Raw genomic sequence first — 25932 nt, forward strand, 5'->3', positions numbered from 1 at the left:
TAAATATTAAAATGAAAGAACTAAATCCATTGGAATTGAAAATGTTTATCTTTCACGTTCCTCTACAACTAACTCACGCTATAACTATTTGGGAAAATTAAACGGAGCTCTATAGGAATACATCATTGAGTTAAAAGGGGCGCCCGGGGCGCCTAGAAAAGGAAATGGAAACACTTGAGGAGGTAGACTGGCTGCGGCCGATACGGCGGCTTTGGTGCCTCGCTTCCGCTTCTGTTTGGACACAGGAGCTGGGTGAGGCTCTTCGCTGGACTCCGAGTCATCGCTCTCGCTGCTGTCATCTTCATCTTCGTCATCTTCGTCGTCATCTTCGTCGTCATGATCCTTTGGCTCTACCTTCATCCTTTTCTGTGTCGACTTCTTAATCTTTTTTATTGATGCCTTTTTGTCCTTTTTGGGTTTTGCTGAAACTGGAGCTGGGACTGTGCCAGCAGGAAATCCAAATCCTTGCTCGCAATGAAAGGCAGTCATCTGCTGCATGGCAAACTCCACAAACGACTGGATGGCAATATTTAGATTGGGCGGGTTTGGACAGTTCTTGAGACCATGATAGTTGCCGGAGCAATTACGACATATCATCTGACACTGGAAGGAGGTGTGGCCCTGGAAGAGAAGATGTTGTTAAATTGGGTAACATTCTTTTAAAATATTTACCTTCTTGTCGCATATGCCACACACATCCACGGTTTTACCCTTGTTTTTTTGCTTTCTGGCCTTCTTGTCGTCTTCAGGTTCGGTGCTTTCCTCCTCATCCGTAATGGTAAACTGGCGCTCCTGAGAGCCCATGCAGACAACATCCTCCTCGGTGCTCTTTTCGATCGCCGCCTTTTTACTCTTTGCCGGCGGATGACTCTGTTCCTTATCGGTGTCGCTGTCCAAAGATGAAGAGTCGGAGGACGAAACCGGTTTTACAGCCTTTGGTTTCGGAGTTGATGCTAAAGGTGTTTTGCTGGCCTTCGCTTTTGGGGACGACGCCACCACTGCCTTAGGGTTCACTACCATTTCCCCTGGTTCGGGTTCAGACTCCTCTTCCGAAGTAGATGATGACCTGGAGGAGTTAACCTTTTTCTTATTAGGGGATTTGGGCTCCGGTTTGACAAATTGCTTTATTTTCGACTTGTGCTCCAGTTCCTTCTCCTTCTTGATATTGATTAGCGGCACAGTAGGTTCTTCTGACGTAATAGGCACATCAGGTGGTGCAACAGATACAGGTGGTGGTGGCGTCAAGTCCGCAGCGAAAGTAACAGGTGGCAGGCTCTCCTGTCTGATGGAGGAGGGAGCAGGCGAGGATCGAGGCAGAGGTGGGTCTTCGGTAAAGTCCTCCACCTTATCGAAGTACAGCATGTGACTTTGGCCCGGACTGACATGCTGATCCTTAGCTTGCCACGAGTTGTTACGACCACCGCGTCTATTGGAATCTCTGCCGTGGTTCCCTCTTCGGCCACCCCAACCACCACCTCCTCCGCCACCGCCACCGCCTCCTCCGCCACCGCCTCTATTCCTTCGCCCCCGTCTCTTGTTTGGCTGATGATTATCCAGCTCCTGTTGGGGATCTCTGAACTTGTTAAACGCGTTCCCATTCAGCCCACCTTCTGATCCAGCGTGCGGCCAGTCTCCATTTTCGGGCCGATTTTGGCTGTGGCTGCCTCTTCCCCCGCCGCCACTGCTGCGCCTCTGCTGATTGTTGCGGCCGTGATTTGAAAACGGCTTTCTGTCCTCTCCTGAGAGGTTCCAGCCGGATTGTCCTCCACCGTTGTGCATTATTTAATTGGTAATATTTATAAAACCGCCTAGTCGCGGCGCACGTGTTGAGCCGATTGGGATTATCGATAAGATCCGATTGTTGGTGGGACTGCCGACGTGGCTTTTTTCAAGCCAAAACTATTAATTATATGTTTTAAGCTTGAGTACCTTATATATAATATAATATAATATAATATATATATAATACTGTGACAAATACTTTGACACAATACATGTAATGGACAAAGTAAAGTGACCAATGAAAGCATATAAGGTTACTATAAGCTCTAACATTTATAGCTAGTTTCGATAGTTTCTGAAACGGGCACCTCTGAAACCGTCAGATGTACGAAATTCAGTTTGGCCACAAATAACACGCTATGAATTCTACCAATCCGAAGAAAACAGAAGATAATGATCGCCATGAACGTCAATTGCAGAGCCGCACCAAGGACTGGGGCAAAACTAAGTTCAAGCCAAAGAAGTATGTCCAACCGAAACCAGTGCTCGTGCCACAGGCAACTGCGACGCCCTGGCAGCATGTGAAGAACGACATAATTACGGATTCGTCGGACCGGGGCCACCAGGATGTGGACAGCGAGGACGCAAGGCAGTTCATGCAGCAGCGTCAGAAGAATCACCGGCGTAATGTCATAGAAGCCAACCGGTCGCAGGATACTATATGGGAGCCCTTCAACGATGAGAAGCCCTCCACGGAAAGAAAACAACAGCTCTCCACGGACGTTGAGAACTTCACTTTTAAGGAGCGCAACTTTTTCCGAAAGCACCTTACACTGGGCTTCAGTTTAACGCAAAAGAATGCAACACTCAAATCTGCCCTAAAGGACTTGAAATATAAACAGCTGACACAGGACAAGTTAGAATTAGAACGTTCGAATCATACACGTCGAAATGTGAAATCATCTAATGCAAACGATGCAAAGGGCAGCAATCCCTTTCAGAAAATGCGAGATAATGCACATCCTTATCGAAAGAAGGGACAGAATACGAAAAATCCTTTTCAAAAAGGGCCACATAGTGAATAAGTTTAGCTTATCCCCTACCCCTTAGGTGACTTCACAACCCAACTGGCAAAACATGAAGTACCAATTCAAAAATAAATAAAAGATTCTTAGTCGGGTGACAAATCAGAAATGTATACACAACATTACTACACACTTTATGCAAATCTTAAAAATAGTGGTACAAATACATGTGGAATAGGTCGGCGAAAATAAATAAACTAAACAGAGTTCGGCTCCTCCTCCGTTGGGAGGAGCAAGAGGAGATTGAAGCGGCGCCCGCTGCGCCATGGTTCCAGCCAAAAATCGTCCAAATGCAATTTCAGCCATGTACATTGGAAAGCTTGGCGATAAGGTGGTTAAACTTGCCGTTGGTGGTCACCGATTTTTTGGCCGATCGCACTTGTTCCGGCGAGTGCTGCAGAAAGTAAACGACGATAAATTCGAGTGTTTGATTGGCTTCCTTAGGGTACATCATGTTAAAGGTATAGTAGTAGCAGATCAACTGGGCCAGAATGTCCGGCAGGTCTTCGTCTTTGGCGGCGAATGTGGCCATTATCTGGCCTTCGATATAGACCTTCGCCTCCATTTGCGATTCCACGCCGTCGGTCGTTGTTATGGGTGAATCTGTGGGAAGATAAATATTTTAATAAGTATTCTAACACTTTTAGTAATATTAATTTTAAAATAAACATTTTGTGTACTTACTGACTAGAGCCACCCAGGGGGCGTTTGTGGGATTCGTGCTTTGCAGTGATTCCTTACTAAGGGAACTGCTCTCGAGGTGCTTGAAAATGTAGTCGGGATCCTCATTGAAATAGTACGCTATGCCACGGAGAAAATTTGCGTTGGTCTCCTCCAAAGCGCTGATCTTCTTGTTCTTCGAACTCTTAAAAAACCTGAAAAAGCGATCCTTTTCGCCAGCCAAGCGCTTCTCTAGAGCCCGAGGATCGATGGACATAAGCAGCTCAAAGTGCTGGTACAGCACAGCCTTGTCAAAAATATATGGCCAATTGTCCTTAATGGCCGTTATATCCGGGATCTTTTCGCTGTTATTAAAAAAGGAGCGCTGCAGCGGGAAGCACTCTTTCATGTATTCGATTATGACGGACTGTTCCAGTGGGGAACTGCCTCGGTAGCTGGAGATTAGTAACTCCTTTTTGTGCTCCAAATCCCTGTTGAGAGCCAGCGATTTTGCATCACCATTGGAAGCACCACCTCCGAATTTTCGTTTTTTATTAGGGATGTGGATCTCAAAGGTTCCTGAGCTGCCGCGTTTCTGGGGTTTGTTTAGTGCATTGTTCCGGTTGATCATCTTGGATATGAGCGATTGCGGAGTCGTGGCTATAAACTGTCCCTCGCGGTCTTTTTCGAGTAAGGAGTCGGGGTACTTTTCAGCCGCCTGCTGGGCGACCTGTCGGAAAATCCGTATGGGAATGTGGGCGGATATTTCACGGAGAGCCTCCACCAAAACATTTGCCAGTGTATTCAAGCGCTTGCCCAAACTCGCTTTTCCCTTCAGTAGTTTCATTATGTCCCCAGGCACCTTGCTCCAGGGTATTGAGAACTCCTTGAATAAAGCAGAACTCTTTGCACTTGATGGCGTTACGCTGGACAGCGACATGGTCTCGTCATTAGATACCGTCGAATCGTTCGGGTTCGACACAATACTATTGTTGGCATAGAAGCTGGGATCCACCGAGCTGCCGGCGCGTTCGGATCGGTTGAGGGGAGATGGCGGAGGAAGCACCACATACTCCTCCGACTCGGCGAGGAGCATCAACAGAATCTTCTCCTTGGCGGCGAACAAGAGCACGTCGTCCTCGCAGATCTCGCAGCCGTTGCTCTCCAGGACAATTGTGTTGCCGCACAGGCCGTATTTATGAGCTACCGAATATAAATATATACATAAGTTAATATTGATATAAATTAGATAAAATATTTACAATTATTTAATTCCTATCCTAGATAAATATATCATGGTCAAATTTATATTTTTAAATGCAGAAATGCCATGGACCCAAACGATTCTTATTAAAGAGCCGGTCTTGGCCACTGGTAATAACTTCCAACTGGGCAAAGTTCATAGTAATACCGGATGAATAGATACCCAATTCGACGGACGCTCCTTACCTTTGTCGATTACATCCTTTCGAGTGGGCAACGACATGAAGGTCTTCTTGATCTTGCGATCGGCGCTGCATATGGTAATTAATACTTTGTCAGCCAGCTCGGTCTTCGGCTTGCCCTCGTCCCGGTCGTCCTTCTGGCCAGTCCCAGTGGAATGTGTCGGTTCTGCGGCTAAAAGGCAAACGTTATCAAGGAAACCAGACTAGCTTTAAGCAAGTTTGCTAACCGGGGGCTTTCTCACCGCAGCTCTCTGGCTTTTTCGCTCCTCCTGTTTGTACACCATTTTCGATTGTTGTTGCCTTTGCGAGTGCGGCCGGCGCTTGGTTTGGATTTTGATTCGGACTGATCGGCGCCTGCTGGGTGCTATGATCGCCGCCGGAACTGGCGGGCGGTGCGGGGGCAACGTCCATGGCTTCTATTTGCGTTTGCGCGACTCCAACCAAGCCCTGTTATTCGTGTGTTTGGACCTTGCCGTGAAATAATATTGCAGAATAGGGATGTAAAAACTACATCGATGCTTGGTGCGCTATCGCGGTGTTATCGATACTCCGCACCCAGTGTGACCGTCGAGGGCTTGACATAAATAAATAGACCAGCTGCCAGCATTGCCACATAGTCAAAATGTTGCGGTGAACACCCTTTTCGTTTGCTGATGCATTTCTACCTATGGTCATATTTCCTATTTTATATTGATGTTATCTTATGTTACGATCGAAAAAAATAAATCCGATTTGTATGCGTATTTTTCGACTTGTTGCAGCTATGGCCGATAATAATCGATATCATGCTAATCTCGCAGACCGATAACATGGGTATATTTAAACTGGCCCTGAATGGTCGCACATTTGTTGCTTCAGCTTCACGTTGAGTCGCGTTTATTTTTGTTTTCCTCCTTGGTTCCTGTTTTTCTCCTTTTTAAAAACACTGCAAGCCGTCACAGGAAACAATTAATCCAGAAATCCTGAGTCCATCGAAAGCACCTTCACGATGCACTGACGAACCGCTGAGCAAGGGACGGGCATCAGGCCATTAAAATTCACACAAGGCAGCTATTTAATGTTTTTTATAAGCGGATGATGTACTTAATCTTTCCGCGCATGCCAAACATTACGTGAGTGACTCGCCTCTGGCAAATAGTGGGAGTAATTTAAGTAACTTGGCTATTTACAAACCGCAGGATGTTCCTGGAGCTTGTGATCTTATGCCTGTGGGTGGTCGCAGAGGCCAGTTCGGCCAAGTTCGGCAGCACAACGCCCGCAAGTGCGCAGCAGTCGGATGTGGAATTGGAGCCCATCAATGGGACTCTCAATTACCGATTGTACGCCAAGAAGGGCAGGGACGACAAACCCTGGTTTGATGGCCTGGACAGCAGGCACATCCAGTGTGTCCGACGTGCCCGCTGCTACCCCACCTCGAACGCAACCAACACCTGTTTTGGCTCCAAGCTGCCCTACGAGCTAAGCAGCCTTGATCTCACCGATTTCCACACCGAAAAGGAGCTGAACGAGAAGCTGAACGACTACTACGCCCTGAAGCACGTGCCCAAATGTTGGGCTGCCATACAGGTGAGGAATATTAATAGCATATAATGTACCTAATGATTTCAAGGGGTGGGCCGAGTCTGTATTGGAATACATATTGTCACATTATTATCTGATAAGGAAGTGTATTAGAAACAAGTTAAGCAAAAAAATTTGGCCTAACGATATTTTGCCATTTAATTACGCTTTGTGTTCAAGCAGTGAAAGTAATATATGATTTGCTTTATAATAGGAAGATTCAGATATAGATACATATTCAGTTGTGGCTTAAGTTTTTCTGTACATATTATTGTATTTAAAATCTTTTTCTTCGATATTCCGGATTAGTTTAACACACCCATTTTTACATGTTTATAGCCCTTTTTGTGTGCCGTCTTTAAGCCGAAGTGTGAAAAAATCAACGGCAAGGACATGGTCTACCTGCCATCTTACGAGATGTGCCGAATTACCATGGAACCCTGTCGCATTTTGTACAACACGACGTTTTTCCCGAAATTTCTTCGCTGCAACGAAACACTCTTTCCGACGAAATGCACAAACGGAGCACGAGGAATGAAATTCAACGGAACTGGCCAGTGCTTGAGTCCTTTGGTTCCGACAGATACGTCAGCCAGCTATTATCCTGGCATCGAGGGCTGCGGCGTGCGATGCAAGGATCCACTCTATACCGATGATGAGCACCGGCAGATCCACAAGCTGATCGGATGGGCTGGCAGCCTATGTCTTCTGTCCAACCTTTTCGTGGTGTCCACCTTCTTCATCGACTGGAAGAATGCCAACAAGTATCCAGCAGTGATTGTGTTCTACATAAATCTTTGCTTTCTAATTGCTTGCGTCGGGTAAGTTTTGAGCACTATTTTGTATTAGTATTCTAACTCAACCATTTAATTTCCTTGCAGCTGGTTGCTGCAGTTTACTTCGGGCTCGCGAGAGGACATAGTATGTCGTAAGGATGGAACGCTTCGCCACTCAGAGCCCACAGCCGGTGAAAATCTTTCTTGTATAGTGATATTTGTGCTGGTCTATTATTTTCTCACCGCTGGAATGGTTTGGTTTGTGTTCCTCACCTACGCCTGGCATTGGAGGGCCATGGGCCACGTCCAAGATCGGATAGATAAGAAAGGTTCATACTTTCACCTCGTGGCCTGGTCACTACCCCTTGTGCTTACCATTACCACGATGGCTTTCAGTGAGGTGGATGGAAATAGCATTGTGGGCATCTGCTTCGTAGGTTATATTAATCATTCAATGAGGGCAGGACTGCTTCTTGGTCCGCTCTGCGGAGTGATCCTCATTGGTGGATATTTCATCACCCGCGGCATGGTGATGCTTTTTGGACTAAAACACTTCGCTAATGACATTAAATCAACTTCGGCGAGCAACAAAATCCATTTGATCATCATGCGCATGGGAGTCTGTGCTCTGCTCACTTTAGTTTTCATACTGGTGGCCATTGCGTGCCACGTTACGGAGTTTAGGCATGCAGACGAATGGTCCCAGAGCTTCAGACAGTTTATAATGTGAGTGTAAATACTCGTTTATAACTTTTTCCATACGCCGAAACATTAATCGATAATTCTTTTGTTTAGCTGCAAAATTTCTTCAGTTTTTGAAGAAAAAAGTTCCTGTCGAATTGAAAACCGGCCTAGTGTTGGCGTTCTTCAATTGCATTTGCTGTGTCTCTTCAGCTCTGGAATCGTGATGTCCACCTGGTGCTGGACAACATCTTCAATTGAGACTTGGAAGCGCTATATAAGAAAGTATGTTTCGCCGTCCTACCAAAATTTGCATTTGTTATCATTACTATCGATTTTAAAACCTTTGCAGAAAGTGTGGCAAAGAGGTGGTCGAGGAAGTGAAAATGCCGAAGCACAAGGTCATTGCCCAGACATGGGCCAAGCGCAAGGATTTTGAGGACAAGGGCAGGCTCTCCATAACGCTCTACAACACTCACACGGATCCTGTGGGGCTCAACTTCGATGTGAACGATCTGAACTCTTCTGAGACGAATGACATCTCATCAACTTGGGCTGCTTACCTCCCGCAGTGCGTAAAACGTCGCATGGCCTTGACGGGAGCAGCGACAGGTAATTCGTCAAGCCATGGACCGCGAAAAAATTCCTTGGATTCTGAGATAAGTGTGAGTGTTCGACATGTTTCCGTTGAATCCCGCAGAAATTCGGTGGACTCGCAGGTATCAGTGAAAATAGCTGAAATGAAGACCAAAGTGGCGTCCAGATCGAGGGGAAAACACGGAGGCTCTTCCAGCAACAGGAGAACTCAAAGGAGAAGGGATTATATAGCAGCTGCCACTGGGAAAAGCAGTAGGAGAAGGGAAAGCAGTACTTCGGTGGAGTCGCAGGTCATTGCGCTCAAGAAAACGACCTATCCCAATGCTAGTCACAAAGTGGGCGTGTTTGCTCATCACAGCTCCAAGAAACAACACAATTACACCAGCTCCATGAAGCGAAGGACTGCTAATGCCGGACTGGATCCCTCTATTCTTAATGAATTCCTGCAGAAAAATAGCGATTTTATATTCCCATTCCTCCAAAATCAGGACATGAGCTCTAGTTCGGAGGAGGATAATTCGCGAGCATCCCAAAAGATTCAGGATCTTAACGTGGTTGTAAAGCAGCAGGAAATAAGTGAGGATGATCACGATGGAATAAAGATTGAAGAACTGCCAAATAGCAAACAGGTGGCATTGGAGAACTTTCTTAAAAACATAAAAAAATCGAATGAATCCCATTGTAACCGACATTCCCGCAATTCCGCAAGAAGCCAGTCAAGAAAGTCCCAAAAGAGACATCTCAAGAACCCTGCTGCTGATCTAGATTTCAGGAAGGACTGTGTAAAGTATCGGTCTAACGACTCACTTAGCTGCTCCTCTGAGGAACTGGACGTAGCTTTGGACGTAGGAAGCCTTCTTAACAGCTCTTTTTCTGGAATATCCATGGGCAAACCACATAGTAGAAACAGCAAAACCAGCTGTGATGTGGGCATTCAGGCTAATCCTTTCGAGCTAGTTCCCAGTTACGGAGAAGACGAACTGCAGCAGGCCATGCGACTCCTAAACGCAGCCAGCAGACAAAGAACTGAAGCAGCCATTGAGGATTTCGGTGGAACAGAGCTGCAGGGCTTGTTGGGTCATTCCCATCGGAATCAAAGGGAGCCCACGTTTATGAGCGAGTCGGACAAACTTAAAATGTTATTGCTTCCTTCAAAATAACAAGACTAGATGAGCAATTGATGCATTTACTTAAGGTTCAAAAACTCGTACAATATTGTAGTTTCTGCTTTAAGATTTCAAATTTCAAAAAATCTTATCAATTTTACGAAAACTGTACTATTGTTAATTTTAATTGTTCAACGATTTGTAAGAATTTATTGGTTCACAAGAATTGGAAACCGAAATGATATTTAAAACAAACAAGTACGAAATCGTAGCACACAAGCCAGAGCAGTTTACATGCGATGAACATTTAGATTCTTCTTAATCGATTACTAGAACAGACTGAGCGAAACTAGAACTACGAATACTCATAGTCATTAAGCTGCAAATTTTATTTTACAAATTCATCTTCCCATCTAGCTTGTAAGCATTCGAATCTCTGTGTACGTTTGTGAATGACTGTTTCCTTAATCCTGGTACTCACGCCAAAGTAAATGCCAAAGAGGATAATAATTTATTTTCATTAATTTTCTTTGCCGTGGGTACAGGACTTAGAATTAGAATGTAGATTATACATTTAAGTACGATATAAATAAGCCTCTTTGGGCACACAAATCGTACCTCAGAAAGTGCCTTCAAGTTTACAAAATCATCATCATACTTTGTGTAACTAATAAACGATTTTAAATCCTCGAGACCTAGCCTTGCTTCAATTTCTGTTGATTTAGGAGCTTAAACTCCGGACCCCACACGACGTTGTTGGCGAACTCGCCGAGCAGATAGCATACCAGGTTGAACCCCACAAGCAGTGCCAAAAAGACGTAGCGCAGGTATGCGGGCAGCACTTCCAGAATGGGATACACCCACTCGCCACTGAAGTAGCGAACAATGTGCAGCCAGATGATGTAAAGCAGGATGAAGGAGACGTTGCCCGTGATGCCCGCCAATCGACTCGGATAGCGGCGGAAGCAGGTAAACAGGTCCATAATGGCCAAAAGGGCTACATTCGTGTGTACCACGTGATTCAACCAGCTGCAAATATTGAGAAACACAGATACATCAAAACACAGTAACTTAAATCGGCTGAAAAACGTAATCACTTGCCTGGGGAAAATCGCATCCAGCGCTGAGGGAAAGATGAGCTCACGGTCCCATACGTAGATGACCCAAAACGAGAGGCAGACATTGTGGGCCACAGGGAAGGCAAAGGCGGCGAACACGTAGTCCCTCACCGATCGCAACATGGACTTTGAATTCCCGGAGACCTTGTTATCGCCGAAGAGATCGTTCAGCAGAGCCAATGAGTGGTAGATGGCCTGCAGAATGACGTCCAAAAAGGTAAGGTACTTGAACTTGCCGCCCCAGCGCGCCTTCAGCTCATCCTCGTCTAGCAAATCCGTGGGCCAGTGCACCCGGAAGTAGTGGAAGTATATCCCATACGAAAACTGCGCTGCCGCCAGGAGATGGACAAGGAATCTCAGATATTTAAAGGCCCCGCTCGTATAGGCATCGTTGCAAGTGTTCAACTGGGCTTTAGTGGCCTCGACAGCTTCCTTGGCGGCATTGAACTCGCGCACCTGCTTCTTGCTCTTGCCCATTTCCGCCAGAAAAAGTACTAAGGGCACCGCACGCTGAGCAAAACAAAACAAATAAAGGTAGCCAACAGCTGATTAGGGCGCAGCACACGTTGAGTTTCATGACAGGCGTTCTCAAGCTAGACCTAGCTTTTTAAAGCCAAATCGATAAATCGGTTTATTCGAAGCTCCCCCCCACCTGAAAACAGTTTTCGCAGCAGATGAAGAGTTTAATCGCTTTATTATGGTACTATAATTAACAGTGGTATTCAAAGATGACGTTGAATCAGAGTGCTTGATATGAGGAGTTTAATCGAGAAGGCCTTTTTGCATTTTGGTTAATCTACTAAAACCTATCGAAAGTCGCGCGCACTCAATAGAAACTACGGCTATAATCTCAGTTACAATGTATGCGTAATAAGAATATAATCATATCATTAGCAAACGGGTTTCCCTATTACGATTAAAGACTCAGAATTCAATATTACTGGAAAATATATTATCGAGTTGATGTTGCAAGTTTCGTTTATTATTTCTCACATATTTTGTACGCCTTCTTCAGTCAGCTTTGCAATACGATTGTACACACATACTTATAAATACATTCTTTGGCTGAGAAGATCGAACAATATGAGCAAAATGTATAATCGAGACCTGTCAATCACTATTTGTATTTTGTGTCTAATTAACGCAACTACATCGAACAGAAACGGGTCACAGCCTACTCCTAGTTGGACTTGCGCTTGGCCAATTTCACTTCCTTGGCCCAGACGGTATTGTTGAGGAACTCGCCCAGCAGGTAAAGTGACAGCGTGAATCCAACGACGGCCGCGAAAAACAGGATGCGTTGAGGAAGCTGGAGAACCTCGAGCACTGGATACACCCAGACACCCGAGTAGTGCTTCACCACGTGAATCCAAACCAGGTAGGCGCCCATGAAAATGGCCAGTCCTGCTAGTCCTTGGCTTCGTTTTGGGTACGACCTGTACGAGATGAACAGCTCCAGGACGATGAAAACCACTATGTTGGTGTGCAGGACGTGGTTGAGCCAGCTGAAAGAGTCAAGCGAAGATATTATCAGAGTGCCATGGAAAAACAATAGGTGAAATCAAGACTTTCCAGACCAATTCTTGTAGTGCATAAATTTTATCCTCAAACATATTATGACGTTTCAAGCTTTGTCGTAGCAAGCTATGTGAATAAATTAATTACTTTGAAGTAAAAGCCAGAGCCTCAAAACGAGATTATAGGGTCTTAAGGTTAAGTGTCTAAGTAACATTTTATGAGATGCTTTATTACTGAAATTAAAGGTAAAACGTTGATCTAATTCCTTCAAATGTATGAATACTTCTTAGGATATACATATTATTTAAAGATATAGTTCCAAGTAAATCGAACTTAAAAATCATGGATATAAATAAGCACAATTACCACAATACCGTAAATAGGCATGTCAGTGGTATACAAAATGGATATGGCTTGAATTAGACATGCTTAGAATGCTAATCTGGTCATGATACGCGAACTCAAGCGATGAAAATAATTCAATTTGTTGACCAGAATATGCCTTCCTGCCAGCAAGGCCATCTTGGTTTCACCGGTTTTTGAGGTCTCACCTGGGGAACACGGGGTCCAGCACCTTGGGGAAGACCAGCTCCCTGTCGATAGCGTACAGTGTCCAGAAGGTCACGCCCACGTTGATAGCCACTGGAAAGGCCAATGTAGCCATCAGCCAGTCCTTGAACCTGCGCACCGCCGGAGGTTTCTTGGGTGTCAGCTCATTAGTGCCCACGAAATCGTTGACCAGCGATACAATATAGTACAGTGCCTGAATTATCTGTAAGTGCAAGAGCATTTGACGTGTGTGAGATAATGCGAATGCGGCTAGAATTGAAGGGTTGCTTAAGTGGAGTGGAAGGAATTACAGTTAGCGAAAAAACGTTGCACAAGCATTTCCTGTACAATTTCAGCAGCAATAAGAGGTAAGACGTGAGTTTGTTAGTAAAGCACTGAATTTGGAGGGATTCAAGTAGTTGCTTTGCGGTGGAATGGTATAAGAAGCATTCGACATATATTTATTGCAAATACTGCTTAAACAAAAGTTTTCCATAGAAGATCTTCAAAAAGCTCTAACTTTTATACACTGGAGCCCTTGATAAATCCTTCTCTTCATCACTCAAGAAAATCCCATGAATCTAACCACTGTCCTATTCATTTTCTCTGTGTATCTTAATAGATGCGTTCGTACAAGTAACAATCAGAGTGAACTTTAAACCGCGCTGCGTTCGTGATTCTAATGGCAGATGGATATTACCGCATCCAGGAACGTTAGGTATTTGAATTTGCCCCCCCAGGGATGATGGATCCGCATCTCTGGTTCGCTGGTGGGGAACTGCACGTAGTTGTAGTCGTAATAGATGCCGTAGCCAAATTGCACGGCCGCCGTCAGGTGGAGCAGAGTCCTCAGAGCCCCGTAGACGCCCTGGTACACGGAGTTGCCTCGCACGGATGCCATTTTCCTGCTGCAGCTGCTCTGCTCTCGATTGATTTTTCACGGCACCAAAACACAAACAAACCGGTCTGGTCTGTCGCTCCGAAAGTACTACTGCTTGCGAGTCGCAACCACCCCAAAAAAAGGGGCGAGCGGTGGAACAGTGTGCCCGAGCCGGAGCAGGGCCACAATACCAGGTGTTCGGATATACACATATATGTATGTACCTCCATGTAGGGTTGTAAGGTTCATCGAGATTTATATGAGATATGAGATTTTAATTCTGGTCTAAGTACATCTATGAAGGTGTGAATTTATTTCAAATTGTCAGCAGCTCAGTTGAATTTGTAAGAATTTTTGGTTTTTAATTTATAAATTCATGATGTAATTTCATAAAAATAATATTTTCTTCAAAACCATTCAGCAATTGATGTATATAGTATAGTATTCACTATATTCAATAGTATTCACTATCGTCTACCCTATGAAGCCACATATCATATCATTCAGGTTGTATCAAAATACATTTTCCTAAGCCAAAGGTATCTTTACTGACTACAAGCGATTAGATTTGAGTGTATGGGATCGAACTAGAACATCAGGCCATTACAAATCCAAAACCAGTTATGCATCGCCTTCGTTTAACCGGTGTAGAGATTTTCGATATGAACTCATCGGCTTACCGCACAAATAAAAGTTAGGAACTTGAATTTTCCGGCGAAGGGCACCGTGTTGGGCATGTCGAGTGTGTGGAAGATGTAGACGCCATAGTTGAACTGCAGCACGGCTGTAAAATGGAGGAGCAACTGCACCGCCTTGTTGAAACCCGGCGAAGTGGAACCTTTGCTAGTCGATTTTGACTTGGGCTTGGCCATGTTGAATCTCTTGGTGCCAGATATGTACTGATTGTGGAGTAGCCAGAGTCCAGTAACTAGCAGCAAGGAATATGCGATTGCATACAGTACTCACTCACTAAGAACACCTCCGAACAATCGTGAAACTCTTCGAAGTACTGCTACAACATAATCGACTGTTCACTGTATGTATTTTCGCTTTCGCTTTGAAACTGATAAGGTGTGCTTATCAGCTGCACTCTCAATCGCCGTAGTACAAAGTATTTCCACTTCAGAATGAATTGGCAGAAGCTAAAATGAAATCCGAAAGCGGTCGCCTAATCCGCATCAAAACGCCTCCGTCCCACGTCCCTAGATCCGTGCATATCTACGGATTCATATCCTATGGCAACGGGGGGAGGCACGCGCCTTTCCAAGCGTGTCTATGAATAGATGTGGATACACATGAGCCACATTTATGAGTCGGGGGACAAAGGCTTCTGGAAATATCTTCGCAGCTAATGGCAACTATCGATTCCCGGTCCCATCACCCAGCCCCACCAATCCACCCCCTGTGAAGGTCAAGGAACAAGGCCATCGCGACAAAAGGCACCGCTAACTGAATTACCTGGTAACATTATCAGGTGCTCTCTTGGTTCTTTGTACCTTCGCCGCTACACGCGATTCATCGATTGTGCGTTAGTAATTGATTGATTAATTGATAATATCCGAAAATAATCAAGTACTATCCGCCTACAACTAAGGAACATTTATAATGTTATCATAACGAATCTATTGATCTGTACAGAACACACAATCTTTAAATTGTACATCAGATTATACGTGATGCTCCATTGGTGCTTTCGAATCAAGTTTCTGTGTCTTATTTTTGAGAACCTTAATTAGATGGTCTCCTCGTCGGTGTCCGCCCCGCAGGCATCCAAATTGATTTCCGTAAGCTCCTGTTCATCCACCACACTAGTGGCGTCCAGATCACCAGTCTCCATTTTGGGGATTTCATCCTGCTCCTGCGACTCCTTGGCAGCCTCCTCCAAAGCTCCTCTCTGCTCGAACATGGGATTGTCAAAGGCTCGCTCCCTCACCTCGCCACTTTCCGGGTCGTAAGCCATAATTCCCAGACGATCCACACCAGAAGCTCCTCCTTCACTGGAGCCACCCCCTGCACCACCATTGTCGAAGCGGTTAAACAGCAGATTCCGGCGTAGTCTTAGTCCCAAGTGACGCCACCTCCATCGACGGGGGTCGTGGATCCACTGTGGTATGCGGTTCAGGTAGGGGTTCTCAGGCATAAAGTGCGCCAAAATGACCACGGAAACCAGGCCCACCAGTGCCATGCAAAAAAGGATGAGAACAATCGAGGAGAAGCTAACATTCGGATTATAAGGTCGACCAGAAACTTTTAACGTTGTTCCTGTCTTGTTCCAATTGTGTTCGTTCTGCTGTAGAAACTCCAAGCTCCGTTCACTATATTTATGGCGATCAGTTACTACCGCCTGCAGGCAGTTTCCAAACTGCTGGGAGCCCACAAAATCCACGTGCAGGCCGATCTGATCCTTCAGGCTCTCCTGGCTGATGAGGTTACTTATCTGGGCCACAAACTCCTTTCTAGTGCCCTCGGTGCAGTGGGTCGTGGGCGTGGACAGAATGGCCCCGCAGATTAGGCAACACGATCCCAAGGGTCGAACTGGAGACAAGCAGTGGGGCGTCTCGCACTGCTCCTGGACATTGTGGCAAACGGGTTCCAGCAGTCGCTCGAAGTCCTTGTGGCAGCCACACAGCTCTCCTCTGTAGTACTCCACCTGGACGTACTCGGCATTGTAAAAGAGAAATTGGCCCAGATCTCTGCTGATAAGTTGCTCCAAGTACGTTTTGGAAATGGACGAGCCAGCCAGAATAAGTTGTCCCAGCCTCAGATACTGCACGTTTTCTAGGTCAAAGGACAAAGGTCCGTGCCCCTTGATTATGACCTGCTCGTCATCACAGGGAATCCTCTCCAGCTCTGGTGTGAATGTGGAAAATTCCTTAGATTTGTCCGTCCAGGTGCCAGGGTCGAACCATTTACTAGATTTCGGTGGCTTCAAATAGGCCTTCTTCTCCTCGCTCTCACAGGAGGGCTGCTTATCAGATCCAAAGGTAATGGTGGATTCCTCTGCCAAGAGGATCGCCCCTTCTCTGGGGAAAACCAAGCCATCAATGGATATGTCCTCGGGCAAGGGCAACAGGGCTGGGTAGTACTCCGGAAAAACGACCAAATCCTGTGCACATGGCAAGTGGTCATCTAGCCAGGCGGAAGGATCATTGAAGTCCATTCCACCGCCATACCACTTGGTGGCCAGTGCCACTTGGAGCCAGACCAATGCCCAGATCAGCCAACGCCAATGCAAACACATCGTGGGAACTCAGTGAACTCTAAACTAAATCTGAAACGTTCGGAGAATTCCACTCGATGATGTTGCCTCCTATTTGGGGGCGGATAGCAATCAGAATTGGAACCAACGAAAGCAAATAAACACAGGGGAGATGGACAGCAGATGTAAGGGAAATCAGGCTGATGGGGGCAGCTCATACCCTGTAACTTTGGGAACATAAGAACAACAGTTACTATTTAATGCATTTGAAAATCTCTATGGAATTGGTAGGGACTAGAATATTTCACTTCGAAAATTACAACATGTATGAATATTGTGTTTGTAAATGACATTTGGAAAATCATGGAATTCATGGTTTCTATGCTCTACATAGATTTTGCTTATATTTTTTTTTAATTCTAAACACAGCTAATCCTATTAGAGGATCTAAACCTATAGATGGTGCGCTCACTAAATCTTTTCTTTAAATATATTTCACTAATAAATTCTTTCGAAGCGAAGATAATTTGGCAAAAAGCGTACACAGATAATTTCACATTTGCTTCAACAATGCAATTGTTTGTCAGAACATAGTTAGTTTATTTTTATTTTGATTTCGCCGATATAAACAATTTCAGCACACCAGATTCTTGAAATGCCCAGAAGACCAGAAGAAAGGTAAAAAATCGACTACGAAAATAATGAACCGGATGGTAGTGGCACCGAAAAGTTCTCGTGATCGTTTCAAGGGACTACATAAAAGAAAAAGATCTGTAGATATAAAGCACTTTATGCTGACCAGATCAAAGTACTTTTGCCGGGACAGACGGCGTTTATCAAGGGCAAACAAGGTCATGCAATAACAAACTAAGATGTTCCTGGAGAGCCGCACGGAAATGGAAAGTCGTGGTGTGGAAATATGTACATAAGTAAAAGCATCGTATCAAAAAGGAGCACCATTCATTCTCATGAATAAATGCAATTAATGCAAAAATGATCTGCATTTCTGGGTCATATCTTAAAGAGATTGTGCAGAAATAATGTCAAGTTGAGAGAAATTTATGGGAATAATATCAGAAGTGCACTCAATATATGTACGTTATATCCCACTTTAAAACCGAATTTAAGGCAGCATTCATTTTTGTTCATTCATGTAAAAATTTCTCTTAAATGACTTTGGATGGGGTATAAATTATGAAATATATAAGATAAAATTAAAAGTATAATTACATGAAAACAAGTATGTAGACCTATTTCCAGAGTGTGTGTGTGAAATTCAAGACATATTTATTTACCCATTCGAAATGAAATTCGCTTTCGACAATGAAACATTTGCTTGTGCCAGTTGCCAAGGAGCTGCGAGAAAAATGCAACAATCCATCGATTTTCTAACAATTTAACGATATGTAAATGAGGCGTCAGAAGCTCCGAATAGCAGAATACCAAATCGAAGCCAACTGCCACGTATGGCACATTTACATTGGCGCCCATCAGATAATCTCGCATTCGTCAGTCCCATACATTTTTGGCCACAGGGAGCCGCAAGAAGTGGAATCGAAAATCTGGAAAACCGCGAACATCTGAGCAAATAAATACTTTGGGCGAGGAAAAGCTGAAAAACGCTTTCCCACGCGGAATGTGCATTGCCATCAGGGAAAAGTGCAGCGCGAATGAGGAAATTCGGCGAACACAGCTCCCGTATCTGCCGGATACTCCTCCGTATCCACAGTTGTTGACCCCGCCTGGCCGATAAAAAGAGCGTGCAAGTATGAGAAAATCGAAGGGGAAAGGGGGCGATCCCCAGCGAGCAGACAAACAAATAAACAAACATATGGCACACATAAACGCGAACATCGGCATACGGGCATAGAATATAAATAATTTTTCCTTCGCTGATTTTTCTCGTCTCGAGCTCAACACTTGAAACAACCGAGGCTGGCCGCATTTCCGTCTTGTTTTTTAATTTCCCATAATTTCACACATATGTATCTTTGTATCTTTGTGACGCTTTCGATGGGCACGCCGTAAATTAACTTACCAACGACCAGTAGGACAGCAATTTGATTTTCTGGGGCAGCGATTCGGGGACCAGGCGGCGATTGAGGCTCGTCTTCAGTTTGTAGCTCCTTTGGATCTCGAAGGAGCTGTAGTAGAGTCCATAGGCGAATTGGCCCAGTGCACACAGGTGTATGATTGTCACAAAGACGCGCGACTTGTAAAGCTCAACTTTGGTCATCTTGTGGATTTTTCACAGATCCTACACAGGAAGAGCCAGAGGAGACTTCACGTTACACGGGCAGAAAAAATGTCCAAAATGTTCGCCAAGTTCTAATTTGCTACATTTTAGTATTTTGGCACGATGCAGGGCATGTACAGTGCATAATTTAATTGTATATCTAAATCAACAATTGTGACATTTTCATGTAGTACAAATTGCTAAGTAAAAAGCCTTTTTTTGGTAACGATTTTTGAAAGAAAACATTTAGGACCCCCTACTATCCCTTGATAAATTGAAAATACATTTTTCTTCAATTTCAAATTAACATTTTTAAGAAGAATTTGTATTGTTTTTCCCTGTGCTTTGCGGTAGGGCGAAAGAAGTGCATTAAAATCGTCGTCAAGGTGTTTTGGCTCTCGAGTCAAGACACCTCGCGTTCGTCAACTCAAAGCGCGCACAAATTTAAATCAATATTTGCGTCACCGACATAAATATTAGAGGAACGGAAACCTGGCCAGGAATATCTTGAAAAAATCTTGAAAATCTTGGCCGCCCTGGAAGAAGTTCCCCGTGGCTCTTGTTTATAAATCGGTTATGTTAATAATTTAATGGTTTTTATGGCCCTTAAAAACAATTGTTGATTGCTGTTCGTTTGATTTCCACACTCTGAACAAATCACCAGGTCCGCGGCACACGCACGCTAAGTATTTTCCTGATTTCTTTTTGGCTTCGCTCGGAGGAAGTGCTCGGCTGCGATTTTCCCTTGACCGCGGGCACAACTGAGCGTATGGAAAACTGGAGTCGCACTGTTGCCCATACGCCGTGTTGCCTTCTGCCTTTTGTACTCGTTTCCATTGTACTTGGCTGTTGCTTCTGTCTCTGCCTCTGCCTCGGTTTTGTGGTGTCGTTCCTACAGTCGCTCGCATCAGGTGCGTGCTGCGCATGTCCGGACCACCGACCACGGAAGACGGACTCCGGGCTTCGCAGTCCGGATTCGGGAGTGTGGGCTCCATTATGGGTTAATGATGGCCAATCACCTGAATGAATCGCCCCCACCTATTGGGTGCTTAGTGAGTAACCAGATGAGTCGAAACAATGCAGTCATAACTAAAAAGATATCTTGACGTAGAGATAAGCATCTGCTTTTATTTTCAGTCACTGCGTCAAAGCAGTAGATAAAAATATAAAAAACCTAAGTAAAAGTAATTGATAAAGGCTAGTTCTGTAGTACATACATATGTATGTATGTAGATACGGCTATTGCTGTTATATATGTACATCACTTCAAAATAAAATTTTTTTTCTAAAGCTTCAAGTTTTCAATAGTCTTAGATTTTCTAACTGCAATTGTCCAAAAGTGTTGCGCTGTTTTGAAGGCAATTAGTTTGATTTTCCCGCGCACTAACTCTGGATAGGGAAAACTTTGCTTCCGTAAACTGGCCACTCTCTGGTCAGCTGTGTGGTGCTGGTGTTTTTCTTTCAAATTTAAAGTCATGTCGTAACCCGAACCGACTTCGAAACAACACAACCCGACAGCCAAATTTCCAGTGCAGGCATTTTAGGCGGAAAACTCCAGCGGCAGACCGGTGCCCAGTCATGTCGACCGCTTCGCGAGTGACTTTGGGACTGGCGGTCTCCATTTCCACAGCGATCATAGGTTATGTGCACTATAAACAATCGGCAGACCGGTAAGTAAGCTCAATACTCTGGAATGAAGGTATAGCCTCCGATCTCAAACTTCCAGCCTGAGACTGCACGATGGTGTCCTGAGGGACGTTGAGCAGCAGCAACGGCGCAAACACGAGAATACCTACACGCTGCAGCAGCAAATAGACATGACCAAGCAACTGAAGGCCAGGGAGGCGTCTAGCAACTCCTCCGACACGCCCGAACCTCCATCGACGCATCGCGCACAGAGTAATCTTCAAGCGGAGAAGCCAGCAGTGCACAGTTAAGGCGAGGCTTTCAGAGGTGTTCCTCAGGGTGGAACGACTAATCACGATGGAAGCCCGCCAACTGACATAGCTTGATCACAAATATGCCATTAAATATGCACCTATTAAAATCTAAGACTAACTCGGGGAAAAAAGAATTTCGTTGTTAAAATGCACGCATTTTTGATGATTTAAGTAGTAATCTTTGATGTAAGATTTCGTTTTAAGGAGATTCCCTAGTTGACAGCGGCATTTACACTGTTGATCGTTTTCAGTTGGTGAAGCCATCTGCGCATGGAAATATAATTAAAATAATGTGGTAAGATTCAATCTTACAAAGTAAATTAAGACTGTATGCCTAACAAGGGGTGGTTTCTTCCGGATGTTATGAGGAAACTTTTATTTTGAGTGCCTGGACTTTTTGACAATTAGACCCAATTTTTACTATGGCTTCCAGTATAGTATTACTCAATTTTATTATTATGAATGTATGTATAGTAAATTACAATTCTAATGGGCGCTCGGTAAAATATTTCGCGGGGGTTTGTACATAGGTGGTGGTGGAACTCCCCATCGTCATTTTCCTTCCTCCTCCTCCTCATCTCGTCTACTCAAAAGTGATATAAAAACGTGGAAAACCAACGCAGAGACTAAAATACACGATGCTTTGCTTTACTGCTTGTCCGTTGCTTTCTCTCTCGAATTGCCACCGTACAGAAAAAATGTCCAGAATATTTAATACCGTCCACCACCACCGCCTCCTCCGCCACCACCTTTGCGGCGATCGCGATCATTACCGCGATCGTTGCCACGCATGTTGTCCCGCTCGTTGTTCAAGTAGTTGCCTCCGCCGACACCGTCGCCTCTGCCGCCTCCTCTTCGACCCGGGGATCGGGACCTGCTGCGGGAGCCGCGACGGCGTCCAGGGGATCGGGAACGGGAGCGGGCACGACGGCGGCGGGAGTAGAGGTACCTTCGCAGCTCACGCGAGATGGGCTTCAAGTGCATGAAGTTGCAGAAGCCGGAGCGGGTACATTCGCCCATCTCGTACTGCCGACAGCAAGCCTCGCGGAAGTCGGTGACCGGCGATAGTTCCGAGTACACCGGTCGACCACCGAACCACCGGTTGTTCAAATCATTTGCCGCCTTTTCCGCATCAGCTTCGTTGCGGAATTTGATGTACACGTTGCCGACCAGATGGTCGCCTAGGTTGTCGCACACGTTCATCTCCTCGATTTCCCCGTACTTGTCCTCGCACTCTACGAACACGTCCTCGAAAAAATTGTCGTAGTGTTCTTGCATCTCCTCGTCTGAGACGTTGGCCACCAGATGGGAGCCATCCGCGGATTTGGCCGAGTTTTGCGGGTTCACGTATAGATTTTGGAGAAGCACCGTCTGCGAGAAAGTGGGTTTGTTGTGGATGCGAGAGCACCGGTCGCCGTGGCGGCAGGCTCCGATCTTGAAGTAGAACGAACAGTTCACCCTGGGAAATGCAACGCCGTTTAGTTATTAATCCCGGCAACGTTAATATAAATGTGCCATGCGACTCACTTGTCCTTTTCCGTGCCAAAAATGGATGCCAAGTACTCGGCCATGCTGGCGGCTTTACTGTGGTGTTGCTGTGGCCAAAATGTTTAACTTATCCACCCGCTTGCCTCTGCGACGCGGTCAAACTGCAATTATTTTAGCCGCCTGTTTATTTAGTGATAATTTTCAATTATTTTCGGAAACCGAAAAAAGCAGCGTCTGGTCGTATTTTGCACGGCGTTGCCAGCCTCGAATCCAGAGTTGCAACAAAAATCGATGATTAGTTGACCTTATCGATATATTATGTTTTTAGCAGCAACGATTTTTCGATACCTCTGATCTTAATTTAAATGTTTTAAAATATTCTACATTTTTAAATATTCATTTTAAATATTTTAATATTAATCCACATAAAATCAGGATGTCTTATTTTTCATTTGACTAGAAAAATTGTACAATTCAAGACAAGAAATTGAGAAAATTATTTAAGCAAATAAAGCATCACTATCAAATAATAATATATTATGTAATATTATATAATAAATAATAAAATACAATAACATTTTAATTCTGTAAAGCTCGAGGTCTTATTTGTATTTGACTAACAATTTTAAAAATTTATATAAGCAATTGAAAAAATTATTTAAGCAGGCTTGCTGGTTTTGTTCCCCGCTTGAGAACGAGCTGAGTTCTAAACCACAGTAAGGAAAAATATTAAATTCAATCGCAGAAGCATTGACAACCCTATCGATTGCTTCTAGAAAAGTCGGCATTTTTCGCATTTTCACCTGGCACGGCACATTTCGCAGCGTGTTTTATTAAACAGTCGTACAAAAATACAGGAAGATCTGTAATTCGACAGCGGTATCCTCTCCCTTATCAGAAATGGACAAGGTAAGTGGCCGAGACAAAGAAAAGGCGTCGGCAATTACAATCAAAAACCCTTGCGGTTTTCGCAGGTGAACGAACTCAAGGAAAAGGGTAACCAGGCGCTCAGTGCCGAGAAATTCGACGAGGCGGTGGCGGCGTACACAGAGGCCATCGCTCTGGACGACCAGAACCATGTGCTCTACAGCAACCGTTCGGCGGCATTCGCCAAGGCCGGAAAGTTCCAGGAGGCGTTAGAAGATGCGGAGAAGACCATTCAACTTAATCCCACCTGGCCGAAGGGTTACTCACGCAAAGGAGCTGCCGCTGCGGGTCTGAATGACTTCATGAAGGCTTTCGAAGCGTACAACGAGGGTAAGTTCAAACACAGCTCGGTTATATGCCATGAATCACCCGACCTAACCTCACTAACCTCGGTTGCCGGCGCAGGTCTCAAGTACGATCCCACGAATGCTATACTCCTGCAAGGCCGCATGGAAACTACTGCCTCGGCTCTGAGCTTTATGCAATCGCAGGGGGATATACCCATGGACGTTGATCCCCAGCAGGCGCGCAGCCGCAGGGCTCCATCGCCACCACCGGCGAAACCGGCTGAGCCCCCAAAGCCCGCTGAACCTCGGGTAGAGGACATGACTGAGGAGCAGAAGAATAAGTACTTCGCGAAGAAGGAGAAGGAACTGGGCAACGCCGCCTATAAGAAAAAGGACTTTGAAACGGCCCTAAAACATTACAACGCTGCCATTGAACACGATCCCACGGATATCACGTTCTATAACAACATAGCTGCTGTTCACTTTGAGCGCAAGGAGTACGAGGAATGCATCAAGCAGTGCGAGAAGGGCATTGAGGTGGGGCGCGAAAGCCGCGCAGACTTCAAGCTTATAGCTAAGTCCTTTGCTCGCATCGGAAACACCTATCGTAAGCTAGAGAACTACAAGCAGGCAAAGGTTTTCTATGAGAAGGCCATGTCCGAGCATCGCACCCCTGAGATCAAGACCTCGCTGAGCGAGGTGGAAGCCAAAATCAAGGAGGAGGAGCGAATGGCCTACATCAATCCGGAGAAGGCCGAGGAAGAGAAGGAGCAGGGCAACCTCTTCTTTAAGAAGGGGGACTACAGTACCGCTGTAAAGCACTACACCGAGGCCATCAAGCGCAATCCGGATGATCCCAAACTCTATAGTAACCGCGCCGCCTGCTACACCAAGCTGGCGGCCTTTGATCTGGGCCTCAAGGACTGCGACACTTGCATCAAGCTAGACGAAAAGTTCATAAAGGGCTACATCCGCAAGGGCAAAATTCTACAGGGGATGCAGCAACAATCTAAGGCGCAAGCCGCTTACCAAAAGGCCCTGGAACTGGACCCCAACAACGCGGAGGCCATTGAAGGCTACCGTCAGTGCTCGATGAACTTCCAGCGCAATCCGCAGGAGGTTCTCAAAAACGCCATGTCCGACCCGGAGATTCAACAGATCTTAAAGGACCCAGCAATGCGCATGATCCTCGAGCAGATGCAAAACGATCCCAATGCGGTCAAAGAGTAAGTACCCGTTTGGCATTATGGATTTCGCTTTTTTGGGTTTCATTGGTCAAGTGTAGAAATTAAGAGCCCATACGAAATTAATAAGCATTTTTTTTAAGTTTTTAAGACTTGAGTTTCTGTGGTAATATATATTTTAATTAAGAACTTTTATATTTCAGACACTTGCAGAATCCAGCCATCGCCGATAAGATAATGAAACTTCTGGAGTCGGGCATCATTCAGATTCACTAGGCACTCCAGATCCACAAACGAACATCCTCATACAATCACTAACTCACACACAAACCACATTGATAAACATTCAGGAGAGAACCATTACGCATTAAACAAAATGTATGGCATCTCTAAGCTGGTTAACCAATATATCGTTTTTGATGAAACGGGCCACAATTAACGCTAAACGTAATTACCTAAGAAATCACATCGCCTATTCGCAGAACGACGATAACTACAACTAACAGAAATTTAAACTAAATGGAGAAAACAAAATCATTGATAAATGTCTGCCTAATTGTTTTACGCAGACGGGTGGAGTAGGCTCCAAACGTCATGGTCCTTATTTTCTTACTACAATAAATATGCTGTAGCTTAGCTCTAAAATAAGTTTCTGTTTGTACAATAAACGAGTCACGGAAGGGTAAGATATGATTTTGAATTTGGCGCCCAAGTGCTAAAAGATGGGTAGCTTATGCCATAGCAGTCGTTCTCTAACGTTTTTTCCAGGGCTGACAAATTATTTAGAATAATATATTTTATATTATTTATACAAAGAACAATTTGCGCTATAATAACAACAACAAACAATAAGATATGATTTTGAATTTGGCGCCCAAGTGCTAAAAGATGGGTAGCTTATGCCATAGCAGTCGTTCTCTAACGTTTTTTCCAGGGCTGACAAATTATTTAAAATAATATATTTTATATTATTT

The 25932-nt window shown here is 44.8% G+C and overlaps 10 protein-coding genes across 13 annotated transcripts; 4 read left to right on the top strand and 6 right to left on the bottom strand.

Annotated features, from left to right (window-relative positions):
* Window positions 1–25: 25 nt before the first annotated feature.
* On the bottom strand, window positions 26–1843 carry LOC117142073 (protein mushroom body miniature). The gene is made up of 2 exons (XM_033305956.1): window positions 673–1843; window positions 26–621 (listed from the first exon to the last, which is right to left on the bottom strand). The coding sequence occupies exons 1-2, from the start codon at window positions 1777–1779 to the stop codon at window positions 85–87; spliced, it is 1644 nt and encodes a 547-aa protein (XP_033161847.1). The 5' UTR covers window positions 1780–1843; the 3' UTR covers window positions 26–84.
* A 242-nt stretch (window positions 1844–2085) lies between these two features.
* On the top strand, window positions 2086–2927 carry LOC117135344. Its single transcript, XM_033295545.1, has one exon. It carries the CDS (start codon window positions 2142–2144, stop codon window positions 2805–2807), a length of 666 nt encoding a protein of 221 aa, XP_033151436.1. The 5' UTR covers window positions 2086–2141; the 3' UTR covers window positions 2808–2927.
* On the bottom strand, window positions 2898–5464 carry LOC117135342. Of its 2 annotated transcripts, none has more exons than XM_033295542.1 (4): window positions 5155–5464; window positions 4917–5084; window positions 3492–4670; window positions 2898–3410 (listed from the first exon to the last, which is right to left on the bottom strand). In XM_033295542.1, the coding sequence occupies exons 1-4, from the start codon at window positions 5321–5323 to the stop codon at window positions 3106–3108; spliced, it is 1821 nt and encodes a 606-aa protein (XP_033151433.1). In that variant the 5' UTR covers window positions 5324–5464; the 3' UTR covers window positions 2898–3105. The 2 variants fall into 2 exon arrangements, with proteins under 2 accessions (XP_033151433.1, XP_033151432.1); XM_033295541.1 differs by having other exon boundaries at window positions 5140–5464.
* A 272-nt stretch (window positions 5465–5736) lies between these two features.
* On the top strand, window positions 5737–10324 carry LOC117135341 (protein smoothened). Its single transcript, XM_033295540.1, has 6 exons — window positions 5737–6024; window positions 6091–6478; window positions 6812–7293; window positions 7354–7974; window positions 8044–8214; window positions 8282–10324. The coding sequence occupies exons 1-6, from the start codon at window positions 5987–5989 to the stop codon at window positions 9684–9686; spliced, it is 3105 nt and encodes a 1034-aa protein (XP_033151431.1). The 5' UTR covers window positions 5737–5986; the 3' UTR covers window positions 9687–10324.
* Window positions 10007–11279, bottom strand: LOC117135343 (androgen-induced gene 1 protein). The gene is made up of 2 exons (XM_033295544.1): window positions 10734–11279; window positions 10007–10661 (listed from the first exon to the last, which is right to left on the bottom strand). The coding sequence occupies exons 1-2, from the start codon at window positions 11225–11227 to the stop codon at window positions 10328–10330; spliced, it is 828 nt and encodes a 275-aa protein (XP_033151435.1). The 5' UTR covers window positions 11228–11279; the 3' UTR covers window positions 10007–10327.
* Window positions 11280–11680: 401 nt separating this feature from the next.
* On the bottom strand, window positions 11681–19914 carry LOC117138002 (androgen-induced gene 1 protein). Of its 3 annotated transcripts, XM_033299811.1 has the most exons (4): window positions 19814–19914; window positions 18935–19153; window positions 12820–13040; window positions 11681–12255 (listed from the first exon to the last, which is right to left on the bottom strand). In XM_033299811.1, exons 2-4 carry the CDS (start codon window positions 19130–19132, stop codon window positions 11931–11933), a joined length of 744 nt encoding a protein of 247 aa, XP_033155702.1. In that variant the 5' UTR covers window positions 19133–19153; window positions 19814–19914; the 3' UTR covers window positions 11681–11930. The 3 variants fall into 3 exon arrangements, with proteins under 3 accessions (XP_033155702.1, XP_033155709.1, XP_033155694.1); XM_033299818.1 differs by lacking the exons at window positions 18935–19153; window positions 19814–19914 and adding an exon at window positions 14378–14600; XM_033299803.1 differs by lacking the exons at window positions 18935–19153; window positions 19814–19914 and adding an exon at window positions 13518–13823.
* Window positions 14705–16960, bottom strand: LOC117137988 (protein amnionless). Its single transcript, XM_033299776.1, has one exon. It carries the CDS (start codon window positions 16936–16938, stop codon window positions 15430–15432), a length of 1509 nt encoding a protein of 502 aa, XP_033155667.1. The 5' UTR covers window positions 16939–16960; the 3' UTR covers window positions 14705–15429.
* Window positions 19915–20554: 640 nt separating the features above from the next.
* Window positions 20555–21649, top strand: LOC117138019 (protein PET117 homolog, mitochondrial). Its single transcript, XM_033299830.1, has 2 exons — window positions 20555–20802; window positions 20859–21649. The coding sequence occupies exons 1-2, from the start codon at window positions 20711–20713 to the stop codon at window positions 21067–21069; spliced, it is 303 nt and encodes a 100-aa protein (XP_033155721.1). The 5' UTR covers window positions 20555–20710; the 3' UTR covers window positions 21070–21649.
* Window positions 21506–22834, bottom strand: LOC117137998 (splicing factor U2af 38 kDa subunit). Its single transcript, XM_033299788.1, has 2 exons — window positions 22600–22834; window positions 21506–22531 (listed from the first exon to the last, which is right to left on the bottom strand). The coding sequence occupies exons 1-2, from the start codon at window positions 22641–22643 to the stop codon at window positions 21784–21786; spliced, it is 792 nt and encodes a 263-aa protein (XP_033155679.1). The 5' UTR covers window positions 22644–22834; the 3' UTR covers window positions 21506–21783.
* Window positions 22835–23316: 482 nt separating this feature from the next.
* Window positions 23317–25644, top strand: LOC117147865 (stress-induced-phosphoprotein 1). Its single transcript, XM_033314946.1, has 4 exons — window positions 23317–23469; window positions 23535–23817; window positions 23893–25000; window positions 25162–25644. Exons 1-4 carry the CDS (start codon window positions 23461–23463, stop codon window positions 25232–25234), a joined length of 1473 nt encoding a protein of 490 aa, XP_033170837.1. The 5' UTR covers window positions 23317–23460; the 3' UTR covers window positions 25235–25644.
* Window positions 25645–25932: the final 288 nt, after the last annotated feature.

The sequence above is a fragment of the Drosophila mauritiana genome, chromosome 2L (genome assembly GCF_004382145.1).
Source record: "Drosophila mauritiana strain mau12 chromosome 2L, ASM438214v1, whole genome shotgun sequence".
In the NCBI taxonomy this organism is placed as follows: Eukaryota; Metazoa; Arthropoda; class Insecta; order Diptera; family Drosophilidae; genus Drosophila; species Drosophila mauritiana.

Excerpts from the sequence above, each read along its gene's own strand:
- LOC117137998 (XM_033299788.1), bottom strand. The coding sequence starts at position 22,643 with ATGGCCGAGTACTTGGCATCCATTTTTGGCACGGAAAAGGACAA. Across the intron at positions 22,532-22,599 it reads TTTGGCACGGAAAAGGACAA|GGTGAACTGTTCGTTCTACT; the intron begins GTGAGTCGCATG and ends TGCATTTCCCAG.
- LOC117147865 (XM_033314946.1), top strand. Across the intron at positions 23,818-23,892 it reads TTTCGAAGCGTACAACGAGG|GTCTCAAGTACGATCCCACG; the intron begins GTAAGTTCAAAC and ends TTGCCGGCGCAG. Across the intron at positions 25,001-25,161 it reads GATCCCAATGCGGTCAAAGA|ACACTTGCAGAATCCAGCCA; the intron begins GTAAGTACCCGT and ends TTTATATTTCAG.
- LOC117135342 (XM_033295541.1), bottom strand. The coding sequence starts at position 5,323 with ATGGACGTTGCCCCCGCACCGCCCGCCAGTTCCGGCGGCGATCATAGC. Across the intron at positions 4,671-4,916 it reads AAAGGATGTAATCGACAAAG|CTCATAAATACGGCCTGTGC; the intron begins GTAAGGAGCGTC and ends TATATTCGGTAG. Across the intron at positions 3,411-3,491 it reads CCCCTGGGTGGCTCTAGTCA|ATTCACCCATAACAACGACC; the intron begins GTAAGTACACAA and ends ATCTTCCCACAG.
- LOC117138002 (XM_033299803.1), bottom strand. The coding sequence starts at position 13,718 with ATGGCATCCGTGCGAGGCAACTCCGTGTACCAGGGCGTCTACGGGGCT. Across the intron at positions 13,041-13,517 it reads ACCTAACGTTCCTGGATGCG|ATAATTCAGGCACTGTACTA; the intron begins GTAATATCCATC and ends TTGCACTTACAG. Across the intron at positions 12,256-12,819 it reads CTGGACCCCGTGTTCCCCAG|CTGGCTCAACCACGTCCTGC; the intron begins GTGAGACCTCAA and ends TGACTCTTTCAG.
- LOC117135343 (XM_033295544.1), bottom strand. The coding sequence starts at position 11,227 with ATGGGCAAGAGCAAGAAGCAGGTGCGCGAGTTCAATGCCGCCAAGGAA. Across the intron at positions 10,662-10,733 it reads CTGGATGCGATTTTCCCCAG|CTGGTTGAATCACGTGGTAC; the intron begins GCAAGTGATTAC and ends CAATATTTGCAG.
- LOC117142073 (XM_033305956.1), bottom strand. The coding sequence starts at position 1,779 with ATGCACAACGGTGGAGGACAATCCGGCTGGAACCTCTCAGGAGAGGAC. Across the intron at positions 622-672 it reads GTGGCATATGCGACAAGAAG|GGCCACACCTCCTTCCAGTG; the intron begins GTAAATATTTTA and ends CTTCTCTTCCAG.
- LOC117135341 (XM_033295540.1), top strand. The coding sequence starts at position 5,987 with ATGATGTACTTAATCTTTCCGCGCATGCCAAACATTAC. Across the intron at positions 6,025-6,090 it reads CCGCGCATGCCAAACATTAC|GATGTTCCTGGAGCTTGTGA; the intron begins GTGAGTGACTCG and ends TACAAACCGCAG. Across the intron at positions 6,479-6,811 it reads AATGTTGGGCTGCCATACAG|CCCTTTTTGTGTGCCGTCTT; the intron begins GTGAGGAATATT and ends ACATGTTTATAG.
- LOC117135344 (XM_033295545.1), top strand. The coding sequence starts at position 2,142 with ATGAATTCTACCAATCCGAAGAAAACAGAAGATAATGATCGCCATGAA.
- LOC117137988 (XM_033299776.1), bottom strand. The coding sequence starts at position 16,938 with ATGTGTTTGCATTGGCGTTGGCTGATCTGGGCATTGGTCTGGCTCCAA.
- LOC117138019 (XM_033299830.1), top strand. The coding sequence starts at position 20,711 with ATGTCGACCGCTTCGCGAGTGACTTTGGGACTGGCGGTCTCCATTTCC. Across the intron at positions 20,803-20,858 it reads TATAAACAATCGGCAGACCG|CCTGAGACTGCACGATGGTG; the intron begins GTAAGTAAGCTC and ends TCAAACTTCCAG.